Source organism: Nylanderia fulva, unplaced genomic scaffold, assembly GCF_048542155.1.
Source record: "Nylanderia fulva isolate GAGA-0341 unplaced genomic scaffold, ASM4854215v1 Scaffold10, whole genome shotgun sequence".
Taxonomy (NCBI): Eukaryota; Metazoa; Arthropoda; class Insecta; order Hymenoptera; family Formicidae; genus Nylanderia; species Nylanderia fulva.
In genome coordinates, this window is record NW_028189193.1 from 5205160 (window position 1) to 5231648 (window position 26489).

The following is a 26489-nucleotide window of genomic DNA, read 5'->3' on the forward strand; positions in this document are numbered from 1 at the left end:
ATTAATTAAAATCTAAAGAACTAAAATTAATAATTTAATCATTTTAACGCGCTTTTTACAGATTTAATTAAGTTTTTATCAAATTATATCACTGGTTTATATTTTTAAATAAATACAGATTTTCTAGATTATTTTATCCTACAGATATATTTGTATATGTTCTCAAGCTCATGATCTTTTAAGTTAAAAGAATTACTGGTCTTTTTATATATAATTTTTATTTATTTAATTAGAGTTTAAAAGTATCTAATTGCAAGGTTCAGTATATAAAAAAATATATTATAAAGAAAAGAATAATATATAAGATTCAAAATATATCACAGAAGCAAGCAAAAATTAATCGAACATTTTATATCTTATTGCGGTAGATATTAATATTTATTGTAAATATCAATCAGAAAAACTCTTATAAAATTCTATCAATACTATATCAATAGAATACTACATCGTCTCGTGATTTTCAGAGTAAATTCTAAGAAAAAATTCTCTCTGTGTATATATTCGCGCCTCGCATGGAACCGCATGATAAAAAGAAAAAAACGCGAAGTATAATCGTCGCGTTTTCTTCAACTCTTCAGCTCGTTGAATATGAAAACGAAGTTTTCTTCTATTAATTTCCGAATTTTCTATCACCGAGATTACAGCATATATTTATCATTTAAAGCTGGTCGCACACACTTTCCGTAAGACGTAACAGTAAGGTTTCGACCAATCAACAATTTCAACATGTTGGAGAATTCTACTGCTACTGTTACGTCTTACGAAACACGATTGATCGAAGGCCCATTCTACAATACGTCGTATGTCGCAGTCGGATGTTGGAACGTAAGCGATTATCCAATGAGAAAATTTTGTTTTCGAAAAAGAACTTTTCTCATTGGACCATCACTTACGTTCCGACATCCGACTGCGACATACAATGTATTGTAGAACGAAACCTTACTGTTACGTCTTACAGAAAGTGTGTGCGACCAGCTTAAGATCCGTTCTACATTACGTCGTATGTCGCAGTCGGATGTCGGAGCGTAAACTTTTTCGAAAAAGAAATTTTGTATTACACGTGCAGACAAAGTGGCACTTTCGGTGCATGTTTTCTGTGCGGGAAGTGGCCGATTTCTCCCGCCGCCATCTAGCGGCGACGCGGTGAGTGACTAAGCCGCGTTCAAAGCCATTATCTACGGCTCAGCCGCGTTAAAAGTCATTGTATACGGCTGAAGCCGTAGGAAATGTATTGAACACGGCTATTCCCCCACCGTGCCGCGGCAAGATGGCGGCGTGCGATCGGATTGACAATTGTTCACTCGTGTGGGGTGGTCGCACTCGCCTTCGGCTCGTGCGTCATCCCTCGCACTCGTGACCAATTGTCAACTTTCCGCACTTGATACACAATATACTATTCTCATTGGACAATCGCTTACGTTCCGACATCCGACTGCGACATACGACGTATTGTAGAACGGGCCTTACTCTGAAAAAATGATCTACCTTAATTCGAGAGTAAAAGAATCTCGCAATTACCGAAGGAGATATGAGAAGGAAGAGCACTAACCGTTTCGCGCAAATGTCAAAACTTGGATTTCCGGTGAGATATAAATTAAACGGCCATTATTATACGGGCGGATAAAGGACCTTGGTAATTAGGTCAATTCGCAGTTCCCGGAGGTGAAGAAGAGGAGGGCACCGCGGGCGGCTCACTCTAAGTTCGAATACCAAGCCCTGTTTGCAAACAGCTTGGTGTTCTACCTTACAGTGAATCGACTGCGGTATCGTCGACAGCCGCGCTTCAAGAAACGGAACAGAGCAACAGAAAGGAAGACGAAGATTGATAAAGCGAAATGGCAGCCAGGGGGTTTCAGGGGAAGGTTTAGGAATAGAGAAGAAGAAGAAGAAACATATTACCGGTGATACGTGCTTAAGTGGATGTGAGTCCGGCGAGTTGTGTGGAAGGAAAATCACTTCTAACAATAAGATTCTCTCCGCCTCCGGGCTTTATCAACCTCGCGATCGATTCGCCCCCGAGGCGCTATTTTGTCGGATTGAATTCCTCTCTTAATGATTTTCAACCAAACTGCTCGTCTTCGGATATCTCTATTTGCTCCAACTCTCTATCTATTTATCTATATATATATATATCTATATATATTTCTCTCCACCATCCATCTATCTTCATTCGGCTTTGTTCCTCTAATTTCTAAACAAATCCCCTTTCGCTTCGGGGATAATTCGACCGATTCTTTTGGCATGTGCGGAAAACAAAGACACTGTCGCCCTTCAATTTGCCTCACCCGGAAGAATGTTAGTTGAGAGCGGCTTTAATTAACGATAATCTCGCTTTTGAGTGAAATTGCCCGATCGCGCGCGCGCTTCATGATGAAAACGTCGAGCATTATTGCATTTATGTACAATGTACCACGACAATGTAATAACTTTTACACTGCGATATTACTACTCGGTGATTACACTCCTTAGCGATATATCTCGTTTAATATCCAATATCTTTCATCTTTCAAAGGGACAGCTTGATCTCAAAACTACTCGCGAAGCTTCTATAAACCATCAGAAAGCGGCTTTATATATGTATTATGTAGACGTATCTCAAGTGTTCATCTCTCTTTCAAAGCGTTACATTCTAATTATAAATTGTAAAGACCCTCCACGCTCGTTGTTCATCCCTACTCATTGCAAAAATCTGTAGTGGACAGTGTTAGCTGTTGTCTAAATAAAATTATATTGACGATCATCTAGATGAAACTTTGGCGTCATCTTATCTTTGGTTAATAAAAATATGTATTATCTATATCTGCATCTTAGATGAAAAATGTATTATCTTTACTAAATTATCAAGAATAATTTTTAGATAATTTTAGTTTAGAATCATAGCACATAAAAATACGATAAAAAATTATAAATAAAAATATGAATACATATTTTTTATAATTTATATTTTTTTATAACTGTGTTTAAACAGTCTTAAAAATTATTATCTAGAAAATTATCTAGATGAATGTGTCATATAATTTTATCTTTTATCTAGATATATTTAAAACAGGGTGTCCAGCAGACTCAATGAAAAAAATTCTCTGACTTTTTTAGATTTTCCAAGACCAGAAATTAATTTTTTCCCTGACTTTTTAGTATTATTTTTTCCAAATATATAATTTGCATATATCTATAATATATGATAAATCAATTAAATATTAAATAAAATCATGAAATCCTTGAGATATTTTTGCCAACAATGAAAAGTTCAAAAGTTAAAACAAAAATTTAAATAAATTAGCGTGCTGGCAGTCAAGGAAAAGTTTATATTTATTTAATAAAAAATTTCAAATTATTGAGACAAATGTAGAATAATGGAAAAAATCCCGATAAATAGTATAATTTCCTGACTTTTCCCTGACAATTCCATATTTATAAAATTCCCTGACAATGTCCGATTTTCCAGATTTTCCTTATCGCTAGACACCCTGTAAAACAAAATTTAAGATAAATTTACATATTTTTATCTCATCTTTATTTAGCTAATTTTTAAATCATCTAAGCACAACACTGGTATAGTGGACGAGTCAGAAGTAGACGCGAGAATTTTGAGGATGAATTTTTCCGTAGATGAATTCTGTCAGGAGTTTCCGCACAACCTGATACCGACGCCCGGCTACTGGATCGAATGTTCGCGGCAGCAGATCACCTCGGACACGATATGGGACGAAAGCGAGAGCGATCGCGAGGCCACCGATCCCGAACAGGCCGAGGAGCAGACGGTGGAGGAGCGTTCGTCGATGTTGAAGCGGCAGGACAACAGCTTCTGCCTGTTCGAGGAGAACGAGGTCGATACGGACGACGTGCCGCGGAAGAAGACCACCATCGAGGAACAATGGGAGAAGAATCAGGGCTTCGAGCTCACCTCGGTCGAGCAGGAGACGTACGAGAAATATTTCTACGGCTCGGAGCACTGGAACTATTTCACGAACGACGAGGATCTCGGACCGGTGATACTCAGTATCAAGCAGGAGACGCTCAACGGCCGGGATCAATTCAGAATTCTCGTCAGGGCCATCAGTTACACGGTCCACGGCCTTATTCCCGCCAGCTGCGTCTTTGCCGATCGGTAATTTCCAAATTTCATTTTCTATTTGTGCAATTATGATTCTTCCGTCGAGAAAATTTAATTGTTCACAACTAGCACACGACATAAAGACTAGAAAAATTTTCCAACATATTTAAATTTAATTTTTAATTTTTTTTTAATTAAAAAAAAATTGTTTTAATTGAAGAAAATTAAAACTTGAATTTTTCAAATTTATATGTAATTTTTATTTGATGTAACGATAAATAACGATTAAATTGAAATTTAATTTTTAATTCTTTTTATTTAAAAAAAAATTTATTTAATTAAAGAAAATTGAAAATTAAACTTTTCAAATTTATATGTAATTTTCATTTGATGTAACTAATAATGATACATTGATTGTTTCATATTCTGACAATCGAAAATATTCAAAATTATTAATCAAACGCATATTGCAATTATTTTTTGCGAGAGCATGCGAAACACGAATCACAATTTTTTTACAGATACAATCGAGAAGAAGTGGTACGTAGTCTCGGCAAGGAGGTAAACATCAATCCGCCACTGACCTTGGGACAATTGCCAGATACGCCCGAAGAACTTCTCAAGCTCGATCAAGTTTTTATCAAGTCTGAATTGAAGGTGGGGGTGATATATGTTCAGGAAGGTCAGTACAGCGAGGAAGAAATACTCGATAACAACGATAATTCGCCGCTCTTCGAGGAATTCCTGCAGATTCTCGGGGACAAAATCAGGCTGAAGGGTTTCGACAAGTACAAAGGCGGTCTCGATACCGTGCACGATTTGACGGGCCTATATTCTGTCTACACCAATTGGAGGGGTATCGAGATAATGTTCCACGTGTCCACCTTATTGCCTTACGAGAAACACGATCCTCAAAAAGTGAGTCTCTCTTGTCGTTTCTTTTTATTAAATTTTTCGCTCGTCAATTTTACGCGAGAAAAAATATTTGTTAGAAATTTAATCAAAAGTCCTTCTTTCTTCTTGCACGCGCAGCTCCAGAGAAAAAGACACATTGGCAACGATATTGTGTGTGTCGTATTTTTGGAAGCCGACAACACGAGCTTCAGCCCAGCTTGCATCAAGTCGCACTTTTTGCACACATTTATCTTGGTGCGAGTGAGTCCGCGGATAAAACGGAAAATCACGAGATACGAAGTGTCCGTGGTTACAAGAGACGAAGTTGGGGCCTACAAACCGTATCTATGGGAGCAAAGCGTCTTCGAAAAAGGTGCCGGAAATTAGATTTTTACTGAGAAACCAAATAATTGGAGAGAGCATGAAAATGGAAATTAAAGAAAGTTAATTTTATTTAATATGTAAAATTTAAATAAAAAGTTATTGCAGAGTCATCTCTTTACAAATTAACAGATATTTTATTTAACAATTTAATCATTGACATCGTGAATATTAAATGATAATTTAATTATATAATTTGCTCAATATGATATATAACTTTCATTATATATGCAACAAAGTACAGTAAATTTGACATTAATGTGATATTTTGAATTTCTCTACATATATATAATACTTATGCTTTAATTATGTTGAATTTTTAATGATCAGATATGGAAAATAATATAGCAATGTGAACGATAAAATTATATCGACTGGGTACTTTAGTATTATATCAGCTTAGAATTTCTATGTTGGGCTTATCTATCGAATTCCGGGCGCAACAGGTCCAATGTTTCGAGAGTGGATGTTAACGAAAATCGTAAATGGTGAAAGAGCGAGTTATTCCGCGCCGAAATTCGCGAGAATGCAGGAACGAACGAGAAGCCAAATGTTGGAGGATATCGTGGCGAATCTCGCTAATCACGCGGAAACCGGACAGATTCCGAAACCGTACAGGTAAGATAACATAACGTAGCCGTAGTCAAATACACAAAAATTTGTGTGAATAAACAAATATGACAATAATCTGAAAGTATGTGGCACAATACTATCTATCAATCTGTATATTACTTCTACAATCTATACTTCTGCAATCTATACTAAAATTAATAATTTTATATATAATATATTTATATATATTTTTTATATATTTACATATATATATATATTTTATATATTACATATTTTATACATGTCTTTACGACACATTCTTTCGTTATAATATTTTCTGTATAATTTATAACTTCTCTCAACTGTCTGTTTAAGATTTAAATTTAATCAAATAAGTAAATTTTAATTTTACTCTTATATTTACTCTTACATTTACTCTCTATAAATTCGTTAATTTATTCCGATTTATTTTAAAGCTTTCCAATCTTCACTTACTCGCGCTCGATTAGTAGGACTAAATTAATTCTTAGGCGAGGTTCTTGGCGACCGATTGGACACATGAGACCGTCTTCGCCGTTGTTGGATTCGGTGCGAGATCAGTTTGAGGATTACGATCAACTCGCGAAGGACTTTACCCGAGTGTTCCTCAATAATTCAGCGAACGTGACGCTAAACGCTAGTCTGTTTGACGTGTCCTTCCTCGTGCCGGGACAACAAAAGCAAAAAGTTAGATTTATCGGCGTCAGAGCGATTCTAGCAGTAAGAAGCAGGTAACAAAATCGTCAAGATTTTATTGGTTTCCCCTTCCCAATATTAAAAAAAGCATGGCATTTCTTCAGTTGTTTAATGAAACATATAACACGTGTAAAATATGCCTTATTTAAATTGGGTTATTTATACTTATTGTTAGTACACAAAGATATTTCTCAATAATTTCTTAATCATTAGTTTATTAATTCTAAAAGAAAACAAAAAAATTTGTACCTGTATAACTAATTTGATGTTTTATAGATGAATAAAATTTGAAATATTCTCAACAAAAATTAAAATATAAGTTCGAATAAATAAAACCGGTATTGAGAGACCGACTGATTAATAAAAGTTTTATTTGCTAAAAAAAAAAAAAATAGTCAAAGCATAGACAATTTATTCAGATTTGACATTGTGACGCGTGTGAAAATTTATTCGCAAATTTTCTTTCCTACGCAGAGTATTTCAAGAAATGTTATACGGAATTCAGGCGGGTTTCGGAAGCCCGCAAGTACCGGTTGCCGAGTTGCTGGCGAGACCGGCACCGACGTTGCTCAGCCCGCAGAAGCCGAAGAGCTCGAATTTCCTACAAGTTCCCGATATGGAGAGTCCAAGGTACGTGTCAACAGTCAAGATATTGTCATTGTTACTCCGAGATATTTATCTCCGTTAAGTCTCATGAATCCAGTTTGAAATGCGTCGTTACGAAAAACTGGTAAGCTTTGCACAAATAAAATTTATTAAATCAAATTGACAAAATAATGCGAATTTGCGAAACGCACGTGATTCCAAAACCGATTGGCGACTTGAGAGAACATTGGCTCGGATTCCTTAGAGTGTGCTCGATCGAAGATTGAGCATAAGAACCTGGATTATGCGACATCTTAATTGGCGAGATATTAATTGGATATGTGTCTAATGAGAATAAATTGGTTTGAAGGGTGAGATAAATGCCTGCGATTTTCAGTGTCTCGAATGTTTCTTTTTTATATTTATATATATTATCGAATCGTAAATATATGTATCTTTTCACGGCACATCCATGTCTCCTATCCTCACGGCACCGCATGATTATCTCGTATACTATTTTTTTTTTATTTATATATTATATCTACTTTATTTACCGTGTATACATATATATATAATGCAAGAATTATAAATTTAATGGAACCATGTATCGTCTATTGAATTCTATGTGGCATGCTCTTCTCTGAGAGGCACCTGCAGTATATTCTGTCGATGTGACTTATGGCAAATTCGTTTTGCTTCAATCGCTAAAAAAAATCGCAATTATATTACAAAAAAATTCTACGAATAAAATATGCCGTTTTGCTCGCTAATATTATTCTGAGATATATTACTTCATTTTTAAATATAATCTGTCTTTTATAATCTATTTTTTCGCACTTTTTATTTTTATTCGTTAATATTAATAATATTAAGAATCACCAAAATATGCTTCCTTCTCGTTTATTTTAATTGTGATATATTATTGTCAATAATTTTGTATTACCGCAGTATTATTGCTGTCGTTTCCATTTTTCTGTATTCTAAATTTCATGTAATATAACTGTATAACCAACACTATATATATATATATATATATATATTAATATATACTAATATAATTTGATGAAAGGCTCGTATCGCTGTTATTCGATAATGCGCACAAATTGTTTCAATTCTCCGCACGTTGACAGGTACAAATTGTTAATACCGAGAATATAAGCTTTCGTCGTTGTGTTTTTGTTTCGTAAAATTTTATATATCTCCCCATTCCGATTATATTATAACCCAACCCCGAACCGAATCCCGTTTCCGCGCGAAAAAAAAAAACGCCCGCTAAATTCCGTCTCCGTACCTTGAGGTGCCGCTCCGCGGTTTCTGTGAGATACTGGTTCTGATGTGTTTAGGCCCAAAAGTGTCCCTTCGTCACCGATGGTGAAACGCGCCTTCTCACGATTGGGTACGATCACAGCAGGATGGGGAAGGAGCATTAGAAAGCACGGTAGCGGGAACACTCTGCAGAGCGAGGATCGAAAGCGATGGGCCAGCTCGCAAGATTGCAGTAGTACGTGTCACAGTTTTTAAGGGAGAACCGAGAGTTACCTCAGAGTGCCTCATATATCATGTATTTTTTAATCTTACGTTCAAACGTTATGCATAATTAAACGAGCGCAGATACAATTTATATATACGTATATTGTACGTACATATATACACAGAGAGAAATTTCTCTTAGAATTTATCCTGAAAATCGTGGTAATCGTGGGACAATATGGTGATACTGAAAGAATTTTGTAAGAGGTTCTCTGATTCATATTTTTTATCACAATATTAAAAATATTTATATTTACTGCAATAAGATATAAAATATGTTTGATTAATTTTAGTAAAATATATAGTAAAAAATTCAAAAAATTGTTTAATATATTAAAAATTATGTTAAAAGCTTATTTATTAACACTGATTTTTTTAAGTGTTTTAAATAGAATAGAAAGTCATAAACATATAAAATATTTTATATAGATTTTAAAATGCAGCATGGTAATTTTCGGCTTATTTCCAATCATGAAAAAATTTTGTAGTAAATTTTGCGGTAAATTTAAAATGTAATAAAAAATTCTCTTCGTGTAGGAATGAATTTCTCTTAGCGTGAGAGAGAGAGAGATTTATATGTAACAATAAGTCTTCATTTTTTGCGATGGAGTAGGTAGATAAATTTTTAAAATAAAAGAAATATCTTTTACAGATAAAGAAACGAAGGATAAGGACAAAGCAGCTCAATCGCTGGCAGTACCGAGACTCAGCGTTTGCGCCGACGCGCAGAAAGTAGATAGAGCGAAATTAGCGCAGACCGAGGTGAGTGGGACGCGTGTTTCAATACTGACAATAAGAAAAAAATAAGAACAGTTTTTCAGAAAACCCGTGTTATTATTGCGTAAAATTGCAATTTACCAGAACAGTACCTCAATCTATATAGTAGTAAACAATTATAAAATGTTACATTCCGTAAGATTAAATTGTTTTTTTTATTCTCTTCGTTGATTTGCATTATTTTTCATTTCTTTTTAATTTTTAATCAAAAGCATTTTATATTATCAGAAATAATTTTTCGACATCGCAACAGTCTACGCAAATTGAATTTATTAAATTAATTTTTTTTAAATCATAAACATTTTATTAAATTAAAATTATACAACGTGTTGTATATATTTTCTGAAAGATCATAGAAAAAAGATAAGTAGTGAAATAATTTCTAATTATTATGATTAATCATAAAAATCGATATTTGTAAATATATAATAGATTAAATAAATATTTTCTCTCGAGATGAGATATCTCTTAATTCTCTGATCAATAAAAAATTAATTTTCTGATCAATAAAAAATATTAATTCTCTGATCAATAAAAATATATATACTTTATTTTTATTAATACACGATCGATTTATACATATATATATTTTTTTTCGCCAGTATATATATTTATTTTTCAACCTATATATATATATATATATATTTTTTTTTTTTTCAGTTTGACATCATCGAGTTCGATCCGGAGACTTTCCGAATTCTACTGGATTATTTGCATACCGGATCCTGTCCGCTGACATGTAGCAACATACCGGGTCTGATATGCGCCGCGGAGCATTACGATCTACCGGAATTGCTTCAGGCGTGCTTCCATCACGCGAAGCAGTTCCTCCGGATCGAGATCGTCTGCGTGATGTTATGTGCCCTCGAAAATTACTACTGGCGATACACATCCGCCTCGGAATTGGTCAATATGATCCTCGCGTTCGTCGAGACGAGGGCTTATCAGCTCTTCCAGAACCCGGACTTCCTTACTCTAAGCGAGTCGATGGTACAAATGATTATGTGCCGTAGCCTCGAAGTGGTGGAGATTAAAAAATTCGAGGCGATGTTGAGTTGGGCGAAGCATAGAATCAAAACTAAATCGACCAAGCTCGACGCTAAGGTGGAGTTCAAGTGTATCATGGAGAGGCTCAGTAGAGACCTCAAATTATATAGGATAACACCACACGAATTAATCAGGGTATGTATTGAAAAATAGATGCAAACAAAGTCAGATACAAATGTAAACAATATTTAAAAAAAAAATCTAAATTATCTAAATGATTACACTGAAAAAAATTATTAAATTAATAAATATTTATTTCAATACTGCCTAATAAATCATTTATTTGAAACAAATAAATATTTATCTGTTTTCAAAAGGATTTTCTTATATCAAATAAATATTTTTCACAATTATTTTTTAAATCAATATTATTAGTTTCAAATAAATGATTTATTAGGCAGTATTGAAATAAATATTTATCTGAATTCAATAAATTTTTTCAGCGTAAATAAAAATGATATAACAATGATAAGAATGATATAGAATGTGCGATTAATAGATAGCTCATGTAAAATATTATATAAAAAATAATAGATACTATTGTAAATATTAATTGCAAAAATTAACCAATTGGCTCATAAAATCAATGATTAAATAAAAAATTCAATGGCAATATAAATATTAATATATAATATTAAATTATTAAATATTAACTTATATTTTTAAAAAATGCGAAAAAGGATTTTCTTATATCAAATAAATATATTTTTTACATTTTTTAAATCAATATTATTAGTTTTAAATAAATAATTTATTAGGTAGTATTGAAATCAATATTTATCCAAATTCAATACATTTTTTCAGCGTAGATAAAAATGATATAGTATGTGCGATTAATAGATAGCTCATGTAAAATATTATTATAAAAATAATACTAATTGCAAAAATTAACCAATTGGCTCATAAAATCAATGATTAAATAAAAAATTTAATGGCAATATGAATATTAATATATATAAAAAAAATATAAAATTATTAAATAAATATTTATTTATTTAAAAAACCGCGAAAAAGTCACATTTTCTCGTAATTCCAGATCGTTTTGCCGTCGAAAGCCATAAGAAACGAGCGTATCCTCGAGACCCTCATGTTCCAAGCGAATTCGGGGATATACAGAAACGTCGACAGTTATTTGGAGGCATACCAGAAGAAAGTGCAGAATCAAGAGAGCTTCGACTGCGGACTATGAATGTCAACGAAAGGGCGAAAACCGCCGTAAGCATAATGTGTACCTGAAAATACGTTTCGATGATTAATCGATAGATTTTCCCAAGAGGAAAAGTCTTATTTCGTTAATGTTTCGTGTCATCGGATATTACGCAAGAGCAACCGTGATCTTTTTGCGCGAGCATAGCGATCTGTAATTAGAGCATCCGGCCGCGACCACGAAATTTGATATGTAGGAGTCGATAATTACACTGCGGGGCCTGACAAGTGTTATGATAGATTGCTCCGAAACCGTATAAAGGTCGTTGCCGAACCACTCAACGAACATTGAGTTTTAGACAGTCTCGGCTCGAACCCGCGCAAAACTTTATTCGATACTTGCGCGATAATTCAATCGCGTCTGGTGTTTCAAGCTGTTTATTTTGTCTGCGACATCAAGGTAAAATCATCCGTGGGCGAGATATTAGGCTGATATTGATAAAGGTTACGATTTGATTGATGAAGGTACTTTGAAACGAGAGAGTTTCTGGAAAACTTTGGTAAAAACAAAAAATTTGTTTGAAAAATTTAGAAGTTTCCCGCTCGAGAGAAACTTTTCACTCATCCGACAAATATCACGATCGGATTTGTGAAATGTTGGCCTACGTTGGTAAAAGAAAAATAATAAAAATAATTCAACGCGTAGCTGTTCTTATGCGCACAATTATTTTCGAATAACGCAAAATTTTATATTGCGTATTAAGAATCTTCGTAAACTTTGCTTCGCGAAATTCTGAAATTAAAAAAAAAAATTACTTTATAACGACGCTTCCACGGTACCTATATTTCGTAATCTTCGGATTTAGTTGAATTTTGCTTCCATATTCTGGAGTAAATATATGAAAGTGTTAATGGAACTCTATTATTCTAACTATAATATATTAGAATTATTAGAAATTATCATTCATCTCATTACTTATTTTTTCTATGATCTTTCAGAGAATATACGTGTGTTACATTATATAATTTTTATTTCATATTTATATAAAACTGTTGCGACTCGCGCGCAATATCGAAGAATTGTTATTTCCGATAGTATAAAATGCTCTTCCAAAGTCTTGCAGGGCAAGAAATATCTAGTATTGATGAATCGAGCTCGGGAATGAAGTAAGACACACAATTACGTTGTGATCGACGTTTCATATTAAAGTTTCACGAGTAGGCGTCATCAATCTCCTAGAGATGGAATTTGCTAAATATTAATATAATTCTAGTGCGCGTTCAATAGAAGTAAATATGAAGCAGATCGATTGCAAAGAGCAGATTTAATGAAATCTGGAATCAGTTAATAGTCAAAAGTAATTAATTAAAAAAAATTCTCATTTTATATACATATAATATATATGTATATAAAATGTGTTATATACATATATACTATATAGGTTCCGATATTACAAATGGACGAAGAAGATAAATCTGCATGATAAATCTAGTGATGTTCGTTGTGTGGCATTATCTATATTTTTTTGCATCAATAAAATAAAAAAAGAATGAATAAAAGCAGCGAATAAATCATAATGTCGTTTCAAGTTTTAAATGCAATGTTAATGGTCGAAAGAGAAATTTACTTGGACTGTCATCGATCAGATGGATTTTAGATTGAGTGCATTCATGCGCATCGTATCGGCGGCACTTAATAAATTGCCGACACATGACAATCTGTATCATAAAAGAAAGCGCTCTACTGATATAACACGTAAAAAAGATTTACTATATTATACGTAAGCTTAAAGAAATATATAAAAAAAATATATATATAATATACATATATATACATATATATATTTAAAATTTATTTATATATATATGTAAATATATGTGTCCTTATCGGTAAGACTAAAACGCTAAATGAGTAACAACAATAATGATATACATTAATAACGATAACAGTAATAATGAGAAATAATATAGTAACGATAAAAAAAACGACAAGCAAATCGATGTTGAATGTGGGGAAAAAATATATATATTCGAGATCTGTTCTGTTTTCTATATCGTAGATTTTATATCTTCAAATACTCTAAGGCAGAGATTCTAAAATCCACAGGGGGCAGGCTGAAGAAAGAATTTTTCGGGGACCTCTTCTTCATTTATAGCAAGATGAAGACACTCGCCTCGACTGTAACCGCGAAATTTTTTATTACACGATCGTAAACCACCGATCTTCCCGTTTTACGAAGAGACGAGACATATCGATGATTTTTTTTCTGCCGGATGAGAACGGATTTCCGAAAAAAAAGAAGATTTTCGCTCGAATTTGTGGTCAACGTGACGTTCGACGAATTTTTTCGCGAAATGTCAAACTGAGAGATCTCGACTAGCCCGGTTCCGGTATATAAACACGTTTCAGTAACGACTGCATACATATATATATATATATCAAAAGATAGGCGAAAAAGAGGAAGATTTATGAGAAGGAGGAAAGAAATTACGCGCGATTTTGGCGCGCGAATTTGTCGCTCTCTTTCTCTCCGAGGAGGATCCTTTTCAAAACTTCTTTTCCGGAAGGAATTCCAGGGAGGGAAATATTTTTACATGATCTCATATGATTGGTCGCCCGCAATTACGACGTAATGTTTTCGAGCGCCGATCCCCCGCTGTATATTGTGTTATTATATACGTAACAAGTAATATTACGATGTAACGTGCGTAAAGGTAAAAGGCCATACATTAATCCTCAACCACTACGGTAAGCTCAAATCTGTTTCCAGACGTTTATATATGTTGTGTTTGTAATTTTACGATATGACAGAATAGTAAATACACATCCCGAATATAACTTTGTATGGCAATTATTCTCATTAATTAGGAATAATTATTCTCTCTATGCATATGGCAAATATTCTTATTAATTCAGAATAATTGTTAATCAAGAAAAATTAATTCTTTATTTGTGTAGTTATTTTTAGATTAATTATTAATAATAAATAATTATTATTGTTAATTATTAATAATGTGAATCTTCGCAAAAGTTTAATTTTGGCGCGAAAAAGATACGTAATCTTAATGGATTTTAATATATAGAAAGTAATACACTTTATATTGAAATATGTAACCAAGAATAAGTATTTGTGACTACTTATTCATTCTTTATTTATATTACTAATAGTTTAATATTCTCTGGTAATATTATACTCTAATATTATTTAATTATTATTGCAAAATGTGTTTAATTTAATATTCTGTCGTAAATATATAGCACGAAACTGAATGTAGATATCAATAACAATCAAAAATTGTATTTTGATTAAATTATTGGGACCAAAATTGATCTCACCGTAGTATAAAATGATTTTTATCCAAAATATAATCATGGAAGTTGAGGATTAAAACCGGTCTCCTCCCGTCAATTGCGGAGGTTGCTAAACTGTTAAGTGTCTTATTGTTCAGGCAAGCGACTACGAAAGTAGAATTTCGAAATATTCGTTGTTTGACGAAAAGCCGATTATAATTATATATAGAGTGTGATTTGTGTTATTAACGTTTCATATCAATCATTATTACTAGCAAGGGAGTTCTTATATTAGTAATATTTTATTTACAATATGACAAAATAATATAAGATTTACATTGCGAATATCTGTAGTTATTATTTTTAATTTATTAATAATTAATTTTATTAGTTATTTTTTAAATTAAATTAATTTTTAATAATGTAAATCTTCACAAAAGTAAGCTTAATTTTAATTATATAATAGATGTATAATCTTGATACGTAATTTTTTCATTTTATTTATTATTATATGTACGAAAATAATGGATTTTTTTTCTATCAATTTATATTAGAAGGTATCCGGTGAAAAAATTTTTTATATATAACAATATAAAAATATATAGAAATATATAAAATTATACATATAATCGGAAAATTATATATGAAATATATCCATACATAATTAGATAAAAGTGCTTTTTATATATAATTATATAAATTTATATATAATAAATATTTCTTCATATATATAAATATATATGTTTCATATATAATCTGACATGATTATATATGAACCTTTACAATTTATATATATATATAAATTTATATAATTATGTATAAAAATGGACATATTACACATATAATTATATATAAAAAATGTTTTCCCGGCTGTGTATGATTTTACGAAAGAGAGAACGAACGATAAACTTGATAGAAAAAAAGTGAGCGAAACTCGAAATTCTACTTCGTCAGTATGTAATCGTAGATGTTTAGTGTGTGATCGAAGTGTATTCGATTGATCATTGTATCTACGACGATTCTCTCTCAGTTTAAGTAGAGACGTCGTAAGTTCATTATTCATCGCGCGTTATATCTATCGGAATGAAACTCGGCGCAGGTTCGCTCAAAGGTTGCTGATGAAATTCCCGTAGTTGTATAATAGACGAAGTTCGTAATTGCATATAATGTAAACGCAAAGGTTCAAATCAAACACGAATATCAAATCAACATGAATAAACACATTACACAACTGCGCGAATATTTAGCTACTAAATGTGTACCTACATTTGTGCATAAAAAAATTACTCATCTACAATTATTATATAAAACGTGTGAGACATATATATATATATATATATATATATATATATATATATATATTCGTAAAATCGATATATGTATAATTTCGATGACAGCTGTGAGATTTGAATTTTATAGACATGCAAAAATGATTTCTCACGTAAAGTACAATTTTATGTATTTATATAGAAAATATTAATAATCTGCTCGAGATGTGAAATAATTGAACCTGCGCTCGAATTTTTCCCCCAAAAGAATACCATGAATCAGTACAAACTCACGCCTGACGTGTATAACTTTTCCTCCTCTCGCGCTACGACACAAATATATACTAATGTACAAAACGACACTTTTTTTACTCGATGAGACAGTCCAGGCGTTGCTCGATCAAAATAAAAGAAAAAGGGGGACTGCACGGACACGATCCCTCGTTCTCGGAAGAACACCTCAAAAAATGAAAATCGAAAAAATGTCATCGAACGCCATTCTGTCCAGCTATTGCCGCCTATTGTTCACACAACTGTACATGCATTCACGTAAATATGTAAAAAAAAAGTTATTTCGCCAAGGGGGAGGAATAGAAGGCAAGAGATGAAAAGAAAGACATATATACATATATATATACGTATATACATATATACTATAAAAAATATAAACACACGCGCACATATGACATACGTGCGCGCACGTAACATTAAATAGGACGAGAGGGTGAGAGAGAGAGAGAAAGGATATTTATGTGACGAGAATTAAAACTGCGTAAGAGAGAGATACTTTGTGCGCCACGTGAGCGGATTCTGGCGAGTAAGTAGTGTAAGAATAATTTTAGGCGTACATTGAGACACGGATAATGGGTGCGACGAAAGAGAAATTTAACTACTGAGAGTAGTTTTTCTTTCTGTCATGTTGAGAAGAATAATTTTCGAATTATTTAAACTTTTATTGCTATTATATTATTATTATTATTATGAATAATTAAAAAAGCTTATTAACCTTTTGAATATGGAACGATTCAGAGTTAATATAGCCTTGATTTTGCTTATTATCGTTAAAATAAATAAATGTATAGTTAAAATGTTCGTGCGCTTTTTCAATTTAGAGGAAGCTCCTATAAATTTTTTATATTGTAATAATTAGCAATTTAGATTTTAATTCACATCACGACGCATCATACATTAATTTTAATTAATCGATAAATGCTGACTTGATAAATACACTTTTCCTGCATATTTAAATTAATTTATTATCTTTTAATAAATTTATATTTCATTAAAGAAAAAATGTATTGTTAAGTGTATATTGTAAATGCGCTTATTTTGATTAATAGAATAGTATGTGTGGCGTAAGCTTTTTCAAATAATTTATTATCAATATAAAAAATGCATATTTTGTTGTTTTTTTAATATTATATACTCACTGATATAATATGCAAATACTGATAATTTTTATTTGTCGAAAATATAAACTGAAAAAATTTATTACGCACATATATGCGACCGTTTTCGCCACGAACATTTTTCCAAAAACATATTATGCGTCCATAACATTCAAAAGGTTAAAAATAAAATATTTAATATTATTTGAATTATATAGTATTTTGTTATATGACAAGATACTTTAGTAACCCTATTCTCCTAATTACAATTTTCATTAAAATTAAAATTTTTAATTATGATTATTATCAAGTAATTGTGTTCCAAATTGTTAAGTTATCTACACTGAAAAAAAATTTATTGAATACAAATAAATATTTATTTCAATACTGTCATATAAATCATTTATTTGAAACTAATAATATTGATTTAATGTAAAAAAAATATTTATTTGATATAAGAAAATCTTTTTCAAAACAAAAATATTTATTTGTTTCAAATAAATAATTTATAAGTAAGGCAGTATTGAAATAAATATTTCTTAATGTAATAATTTTTTTTCAGTGTACATATATTGTATATATGTAATAATCTGTTGAAGATGTTATTCGAGTGATTAGAGAGCGAGTAGAGATTTTATTGCGCGTCCCGGGAAACATTTTTTTTATATACAACAATATAAAATTATATAGAAATATATAAAATTATACATATAATCGCAAAATTATATATGAAATATGTCCATGCATAATTAGATAAAAGTGCTTTTTATATACAATTATATAAATTTATATATATATATATATATATATATATATATATAAATAAGTATTTCTTCATATATATAAATATATGTTTCATATATAATTTGACATGATGATATATGAACCCTTATAGCTTATGTATAAATTTATATAATTATGTGTAAAAATGGATAAATTTCACATAAAATTTTACGATTATATGTATAATTCTACAATTATTTATATATAATTATATATATACAAAATTTTTTGCCCGGGGTTCTTCGGAATTTACGGTCATGATATGCAGAAATAAATAGGCTATTGCATTGGCTCGGTGTGCGCCTAATTATAAGGATAATCTCGATCGCGAATTGCGTTCCGTGCGATATACGAGGGTTGTGCGTAATTTTAAGCGCTTCTTAAATTCTCTGGCATGTGCGTCTGGTTAACCGTATGATATGATAGTCTATAAATGCGTTGTCGTGCGATATCGTGTACGTGTCGTCCATTCTTATCTTGTTAAATACTCGCTGTCCTCCTCGACATTATATCGCTGCCATTGAATTTTCATCGTCTCGTTGTTGTTGTTGTTGTCGTTATTGTTAAGGGAGAAAAAGGTATTGTCCACTCACAAACGCAGCGGCGAGAAGTCGCGACTATACTTTTTTCTAGATTTGTCAATTTATATTTTGAATCACTTAAGCTTAGATAAATTATAAATTTTTATTTCTATCCCCTCTTATATTATATATATTTCGGAGAAGATTCTGGTTTTTGAAGGATATTTTAGCGTGAAGAGTAAGCATAAAAGAGAAGAAAATTTTATTCTTAAATGAATAAAAAAAATAATCTTGTTTATGGATGACATTTAAATTTTAAATTGCTTTTATAAAATGCGATTAATATAAGTGAATGTCTGTGGCTCTCAACTTTCTGTATTTCTTTGATTTCTTTTAATATGAAAGTATCGAGTGATCTATATCAATTTGCAATCAGCCAAATGTTATCTCGTTTTACGGAATTCTTATTAATGAGAATTGTCGTCTATACATGTGTGTTTCAGTTTACTTCGCGATAAATCGTGAGATGCGCACATTATACGATTGATAAATATTTTGATAATAATTTATTATCCTGATATATCATACCCACATATTGTTGTGTGTGTGTACGTGAATTCAAATTAGTAATAGTGTGTATGAGAGACAGGATATACATATATCAATGAATTTACGATATCAAAAAAAGCGTTTCCAATTTCATGCGATCATATCGGTATGAGATTAATTGTGACTTGAGAATTATGAAAAAAAGTGCGTGCACACGAGTTTCTTCCTTCTCGCTTGTCGTATTCACGTGATGAATCTTTTTAGGAACTCGCCGTGTCACGCTTGCGTGGTAACGAATACAAAAAAAAAGACAGATAAAATTATGAACAAAGATTTATTGTATATGAAGCTACTGTGATGTTACTGTTGAATATAAAAAAATATATCTATATATCTATATACATACATATACATATATATATATACATATATACATATACACATAAAAGATGCTGTATTTAAAAAGTCGTGTCTAAAGAATGTTTTCTTTTATCTTCTCGCTCACCGAAAACAAAGTCTGTCGCGAATCTGTGTATGTATGCGCGTGTGTGTGTGAAAGTGAAATTGTAATTTATATTCATACGAGCAAACTATTTTTTAAAGACGATAACGTGACTGATCTATTATGTAATATAGGCAATAAAAATGTATTGTGCTAGAATAGCTTCCTTATACATAAATCCTATCAAATCTAAGTATATATACGTGTAAAATAAGAACTTTATTTTTTTCTTTTTACTTGCATTTTGCAAAAAAAAAGCAAAAAACAAGTTTTTCTGTCTTATAAAATTTGGTTATCGTATACCATGCATAATTATAATTTATAAGAAAAAATCAATAACGTAGAAGAACTTTCTAATTCTTTGTATTTTTTATTATTCGCGAATGATAATTGAGATTAGATTTTCGAGCAGTAATCATTTAATTGAAGGAAAATGTAGTAATGAAAAAAAATATTGATTAGGCATAAAACTATCGTTTACTATTGTATTAATTAGAAAAATTTGTTTTATATATGAATTAAGTCAATAAATTTAATTAAAGATTTGCATGGATTTTATAAAAGTTGAAGTTAGTTTAACTCGGTTAACAGGAAATATAAGAGATATCAATTTTATAATGAACTCTTACTTTTTCTATTATCCAATTTAAATTAACTTAAACTTTTATTGAATCTACACAAAACTTTTAATTTTATTCACTATACTACAATCATAAAACAAATATTTTTATGATCATTACAATAATACATATTAATTTTATAAATTAATTTTTTTTATTACTACATGTATCTATGTAAGATTTTATATAAATAGCATTTTTTATGAGAATATTTTTTTCATTAAGTATACGATTCATAAATATATTGAAATCATGTAATATATTACATTCAGTTTAAATTTTATTTAAGTGGATTAAGTAGAACAATAGAAAAAAGAACTGAGATAAATTGAGAAGCTGAAATTTATTTTATATTGGTAACTATATTTAATTCTTCTGTGTTACAAAATCAAAAGCATGATTAAAGGTCATCTTCGTCAAAAAGCGCTCATCTACAACTTCATAATGTACAAGCATCGACTGTATAGCTATAAAAATTCAATATTTGGATTGTGATAAAGCCCTAAATAAAAAATAAATCCCGGACGGCATTTAGATTAGAGATTTAGTCAATTATTTACATTCTCAATTTTAATGATACAATTATTAATAACGATGATAGCTAAAAATTGTTCTTAAAATAAGATTACTTGCATATATAAACATTACTAAATATTCACAAATACGCATTGTATTTTTTATCCAAGCATTAGGTTTTTAATACTCGTACTAGTACTAGTTTTTTAATTACTAAATTATTTCATATATATCGCGGGGAAATGTACATTATATAAACAACAATGCGAAAAGATGTGTACATATTTACATATACACAATAGGTATGCTACACTGTAGCTACATTTTGTCCTTGCATATAATACTAAAAATCGAATTATGAATAACAGTCTGAGTATTGAGCCTATACAAATACTTTTCTTTAAAATTTGAATCCTCTTGAGCTATTGAGAGATTGTAAGTATGTTATAAAATCACATTTATTTACAATATTACACAAGATTGATAGATTTTCTATACAAAATCGGTCATCGTGTCGAGCAACTTTTTCTTTTTGCACACGTTTAAAAAAATTCTGATCACTGTATTAAAACATTGCGTCTGGCATTAAGATATATGTTATTACAGCAAATATATATTTTGTCAGGTATAATCCCGCGAGCATTGTATTATCTTAGCTCTCTACAACCGAAATTTGCGTACGTTGAGTGTCTACATAGCATTGCAATAAGCATGCACAATGCCAAATACAGTCTTATTAAAACACTAGACCATGGAGAGGTCAAAGATTTATATTTATATATATATATATATATATATATATATATACACACATATACATACAAACACATACATGTATACATACATAATACATGTTATGTATAATGTATGTATATATCTATGTGTGTATATGTAGTACGTGCAACTTTTATATTTCCATAAACTGTAACTACTTCCGGAATTCCCCTGAAAAATAATTCCAAAACAATTCAGCATCATCTTATTGTCAATTCAGGGTTTTTTTCACCATTTAGCTCTAACACTCCAGTCTTTCGGTGTACAATGTAGACACTTAGGATCTATCCTAATCTGCCTTTTTTCCATTGCAGATGAATGTTGTTCAATAATTTCCCTGCAAATAAAGATATCAGGATGAAGAGACCTTAGGATAAAGATCTCATCAAATTAGATAAATTGTAGGTAATCTCCTTTCATCTTGGTGATAAATTACCTATTTAACGTCACAATATATTGTCCCTTGTAGTAATTAATGAGATTCAGATTTTGCAAAGTCGATATTACGTCCTCCTTTTTAATCGACGTCACCTCGGAGATTTCATTTATCGTTATCTGTGGTTTCTCATTTTCCACCACAGGCTTTATGGTTAACAGGATATCGAGTATTGTGTGCGCCCAATAGCTTCTGTACGAAAGCAAACCCAAATCGGACAATGGTTTTTCGGGAGAGCCGGTCTTTCCTTCGAATTTTGATAGCTCGTATGAAAATTCTATCAAGAGCTTGCCGTAACCTCTTCTTTGATATGGTGGCAGTGTTAGAATGCATGCTACGTTGTGATCTTCTGTTGATCCCTTTTCCTTTGAAAAATAGCCAACTATGTGAAATCCTCTGCTGTCAAATTCTGTCATTACATAGAACAAAAAAGGATCTGTGTCATAATAAAGAGTTTTGTGATCTAAGAATAATTTCGCTAGCAAGCAAAGATTTTGTGCATAGTTCTTATTCTTGCGACCATCAATCTCGAAAAACGATATAGATCCTTTCCTATATATCTCATTTCCAGGCGGATGACGTAGATTGCATTTGACTAAATGTCTCTCCAAGCATTTTCGATTCTTCCTATATTTCAGACAAAACTCGCAGATATATATACAATTTAAGTTCACCATCTCCATCGGATAAGGGCTAAAGTACCAGGGTTTTATTCTATGACGGCCTAGTTCAATTAATTCAACGTTTTTCATTCTTGTGACTACATCATCATTCTGATGCGCTACTAGAGAACCAGTGGGTCTGGGACCTCCTGGTGTTTGTGGTGGCGGTGGTGGTGCATCTTGAGAATCCTCGTTTTCAAGAAATGTCGCTTTCCTCTTTCTAGACATTTTCTTTTGTAGTGCAGCCTGTAACACAGCATTACCATTGACTGGTTCATTGCTAAGACTACTGGGACTAGGAGGTCTACTAGCAGCCTGCTTTTTTGGTGTTGCTGCACCAGTTCCTGGTGTTGTTCCTTCACGACGTGGATATTGGACTTTTCTAGTGTCCAAAGAATCCTCCATAACCCATTCATCCAATCGTTTGTTGACTAAAATAATACAATTATAACAATAATTACATATTGCTTAAGATTTTGATATTCTAATGCAAAGTTATATACTTACAATCCACATAGTGAACATAATAACATTTGACACCCTGTACTTCTTTAACACTGATGATTTCGGCGAGAGCTAGAGATAGAATAAATAGAATCTGCTTGAGTCATCTTAATATCAAAATATTGTATAAGTTTAAAAATAATATTGCACATAATTTGCTATCTTATCTTTTGCAACATTTCACAAATAAATTGCACTATTTAAATATGATAAATTCTTAGATTTAGATATTATGTATACAATAAAATTACTCTTATGAGAAATATATATGCTGACAATGATTGTTACCATAAAAATACATATCAATGCAAATAATTATATGTATAATCAAAACATTTTCATAATCTGCATAGAAATCTATTAATATATTGCAATAAAACGTCATGTTTATATATATTGTCATATAATTTAATGCAGCTTAGAATCAATCTTATTGAGATAGACGATAGGTCAGTCTTTCAAACAAACAAACAAATTCCATCTTTCCATAGTAAAATATTCTTTTAGAGAGCTATAGAAGCAATAGATGTGTAATTTACTTACGCCAATCATCCGTAGTATGCATCCGAACTGGTAAACGACAACCTTCAACCAGTGAATTCTAAAAGTAAGGTTAGAATTTCAATGTGTTTACATACTCGTGGTTTGTTTGCTTCTTCTGATAATTCACCAACATCTTCGATATTCAATTCACTGCATCACTTACCACTGAGTCGCATATCGTCTCGTGTTCGTCGTGTTCCTCGATCATTTTAATCAAAAATTCAATAAACTAATCACCAAACGAAATTTTGTTTTGAAGCTTTCACCACAGATTACGTGTTACTAAAGATGACTCACCGAGAGTAGAATAGCGTGGCCGGAAGTAAGTAGGTAGCGTCATCAATTAAAAAAATGTCATTGCAGAATAATAAAAAATCGACAATATTCTAAAATAAAGTCGATGGTAAAAAATTCTAGTAATTAATAAAGTTGTTCTCTTATCAATATTATATATTTCCTCTATATTAAAATAATTGAAATAAAATATTTAAAATAAATTATAATAATAATAAACATAAAATAATATACTATATTCAATATTATATACTAAATATAAAAAATATTTAGTATATATATAGTATTGAATATATAATATTAAATATGCGATATTATTATTTAATATTAAATATTGATTATTAATATTAATATATAATAATTATTTTAAATATTAAAATATTATTATTTAATATTTTGTTAAATATTAAATATTATATTATTTAATATTATTGTAAATATTAAATATTATTATTTAATATCATTTTTTATTATTATTTCATATTAATACTTAAAATTTAAAAAAGAAATTATAAATATTAAAACTTTCGAACGTGAAAATTTACACAATGCACAAAAATAATGCCAACAAATTTGGCTACTTATTATAATTATTAAATTTCGGTATGCGATGTTAAAGTCACATTATATACCCTACAGTCCTATATACTGAAGATATTTATCTTATGTATAAAATAATATACTATGTTCAATATTATATACTCTTCTCCACTATGCACTTTTTCTTCGTATTCTCTATCTCTCTCTGATTTTTTCTTTGTATCGATATGAATAAATTCAAATATATAATGTAAAACTTATGTAAAATAAAAATCTCCGAGCTCGCACATGTAATTGTAAATAAGTTGGCATGACATTTTGTACGAACTTCGAAACATTACTTAAAGATTTAATAACAGTTTTCATAGTCCTACAATTCCTGATAAAATTTAAAAAAGTTCCATATTTCTTATACGATATTAAAAAATTGAAATTGAAAAGATTTCGCAAATCTAACACTCTCTTCTTTAAAGTACACAAATACATTGAATATGTTTATATTTAATCCGTGTTATATATACCAATAGTTGTATTTAACTTCAGTATAATATACATATATATATATATATATATATATATATATATATATATATAAAATACCTGAACGACATTTTATTACCTAAATAATTTTAAAACGATTTTTAATATTAAAACGTCCAGATTGACATTTAATGAAAATATCGTGCTAATGAATTTCTATAAACTTAATGATAGTATTAAAAAATTATATATGTATATAAGAATTATATATATACAACGCTATAGATTCTGAAGAGTTTAAATTATAATAGTATAATAAATTAATATATTTCATAAAACAATTTTCGACATGCAATTATGTCCAGTACGTATCAAAGTGAAATTGTGCCGATTTTCATCAGTTTTAATCATTGTCACATAAATATATATTACTACAATTATAAAAAATTATTTATTACATTTTTAGGACAAGATTTGCACGTGCCTTTTTATGTTTACGTGCTTCCTGTCCTTCATATTAAACACTACATAAATAATAAATTATGCTAAATATAATTTTACTAAAATACAATTTTACAAAAAATAAATAAAATATGTTTATCTTAATAAAAAACTACTTTAATGATTCTACGCGTATTCAGTCTGTCTTTTCGTAAAACATAAAAAATATTATAAGATACAGAAGATAACTATACTACTGCTATGAAAGAAATAAAATAGAATACATTTCTAAACAGGACTTGCACGTGCTCTTTTATATAATTACGTCCTTCCCGTCCTTCATCAAACACTACACAAAAAATCAAATATATGCTAAATACAAAAAATCAAATACGCTAAATACAAAAAATAATTATACTACTCCTATGTAAAAAAATAAAATAAAATACATTTCTAGACAGGACTTGCACGTGCTCTTTTATATAATTACGTGCTTCCCGTCCTTCATCAAACACTACAGAAAAAATCAAATATATGCTAAATACAAAAAATCAAATATGTCAAAACAAAAAATAACTACACTACTGCTATGTAAAAAATAAAATAGAATACATTTCTAGGCAGGACTTGCACGTGCTCTTTTATATATTTACGTGCTTCCCGTCCTTCATCAAA

The 26489-nt window shown here is 30.5% G+C and overlaps 2 protein-coding genes across 7 annotated transcripts in view; one reads left to right on the forward strand and one right to left on the reverse strand.

Moving 5' to 3' along the window:
- The window catches only part of rsh (Rap GTPase activating protein radish), a 176633-nt gene extending 156470 nt beyond the window's left edge, over nucleotides 1-20163 (forward strand). For 3 of the 6 annotated variants that reach the window (XM_085483194.1, XM_085483183.1, XM_085483176.1), the window contains 10 exons: nucleotides 3610-4108; nucleotides 4576-4972; nucleotides 5087-5321; nucleotides 5776-5947; nucleotides 6358-6651; nucleotides 7091-7246; nucleotides 8545-8702; nucleotides 9384-9493; nucleotides 10169-10690; nucleotides 11592-20163. In XM_085483194.1, coding sequence (XP_085339320.1) covers nucleotides 3610-4108; nucleotides 4576-4972; nucleotides 5087-5321; nucleotides 5776-5947; nucleotides 6358-6651; nucleotides 7091-7246; nucleotides 8545-8702; nucleotides 9384-9493; nucleotides 10169-10690; nucleotides 11592-11744 — 2696 coding nt within the window. In that variant the 3' untranslated portion in view covers nucleotides 11745-20163. The remainder of the gene's footprint in view (nucleotides 1-3609; nucleotides 4109-4575; nucleotides 4973-5086; nucleotides 5322-5775; nucleotides 5948-6357; nucleotides 6652-7090; nucleotides 7247-8544; nucleotides 8703-9383; nucleotides 9494-10168; nucleotides 10691-11591) is intronic. The other 3 variants (XM_085483181.1, XM_085483188.1, XM_029304047.2) reach the window with 3 other exon arrangements.
- A 785-nt stretch (nucleotides 20164-20948) lies between these two features.
- Nucleotides 20949-24352, reverse strand: Tip60 (Histone acetyltransferase Tip60). The gene is made up of 5 exons (XM_029304056.2): nucleotides 24223-24352; nucleotides 24060-24117; nucleotides 23520-23588; nucleotides 22351-23443; nucleotides 20949-22251 (listed from the first exon to the last, which is right to left on the reverse strand). Exons 1-5 carry the CDS (start codon nucleotides 24265-24267, stop codon nucleotides 22143-22145), a joined length of 1374 nt encoding a protein of 457 aa, XP_029159889.2. The 5' UTR covers nucleotides 24268-24352; the 3' UTR covers nucleotides 20949-22142.
- Nucleotides 24353-26489: the final 2137 nt, after the last annotated feature.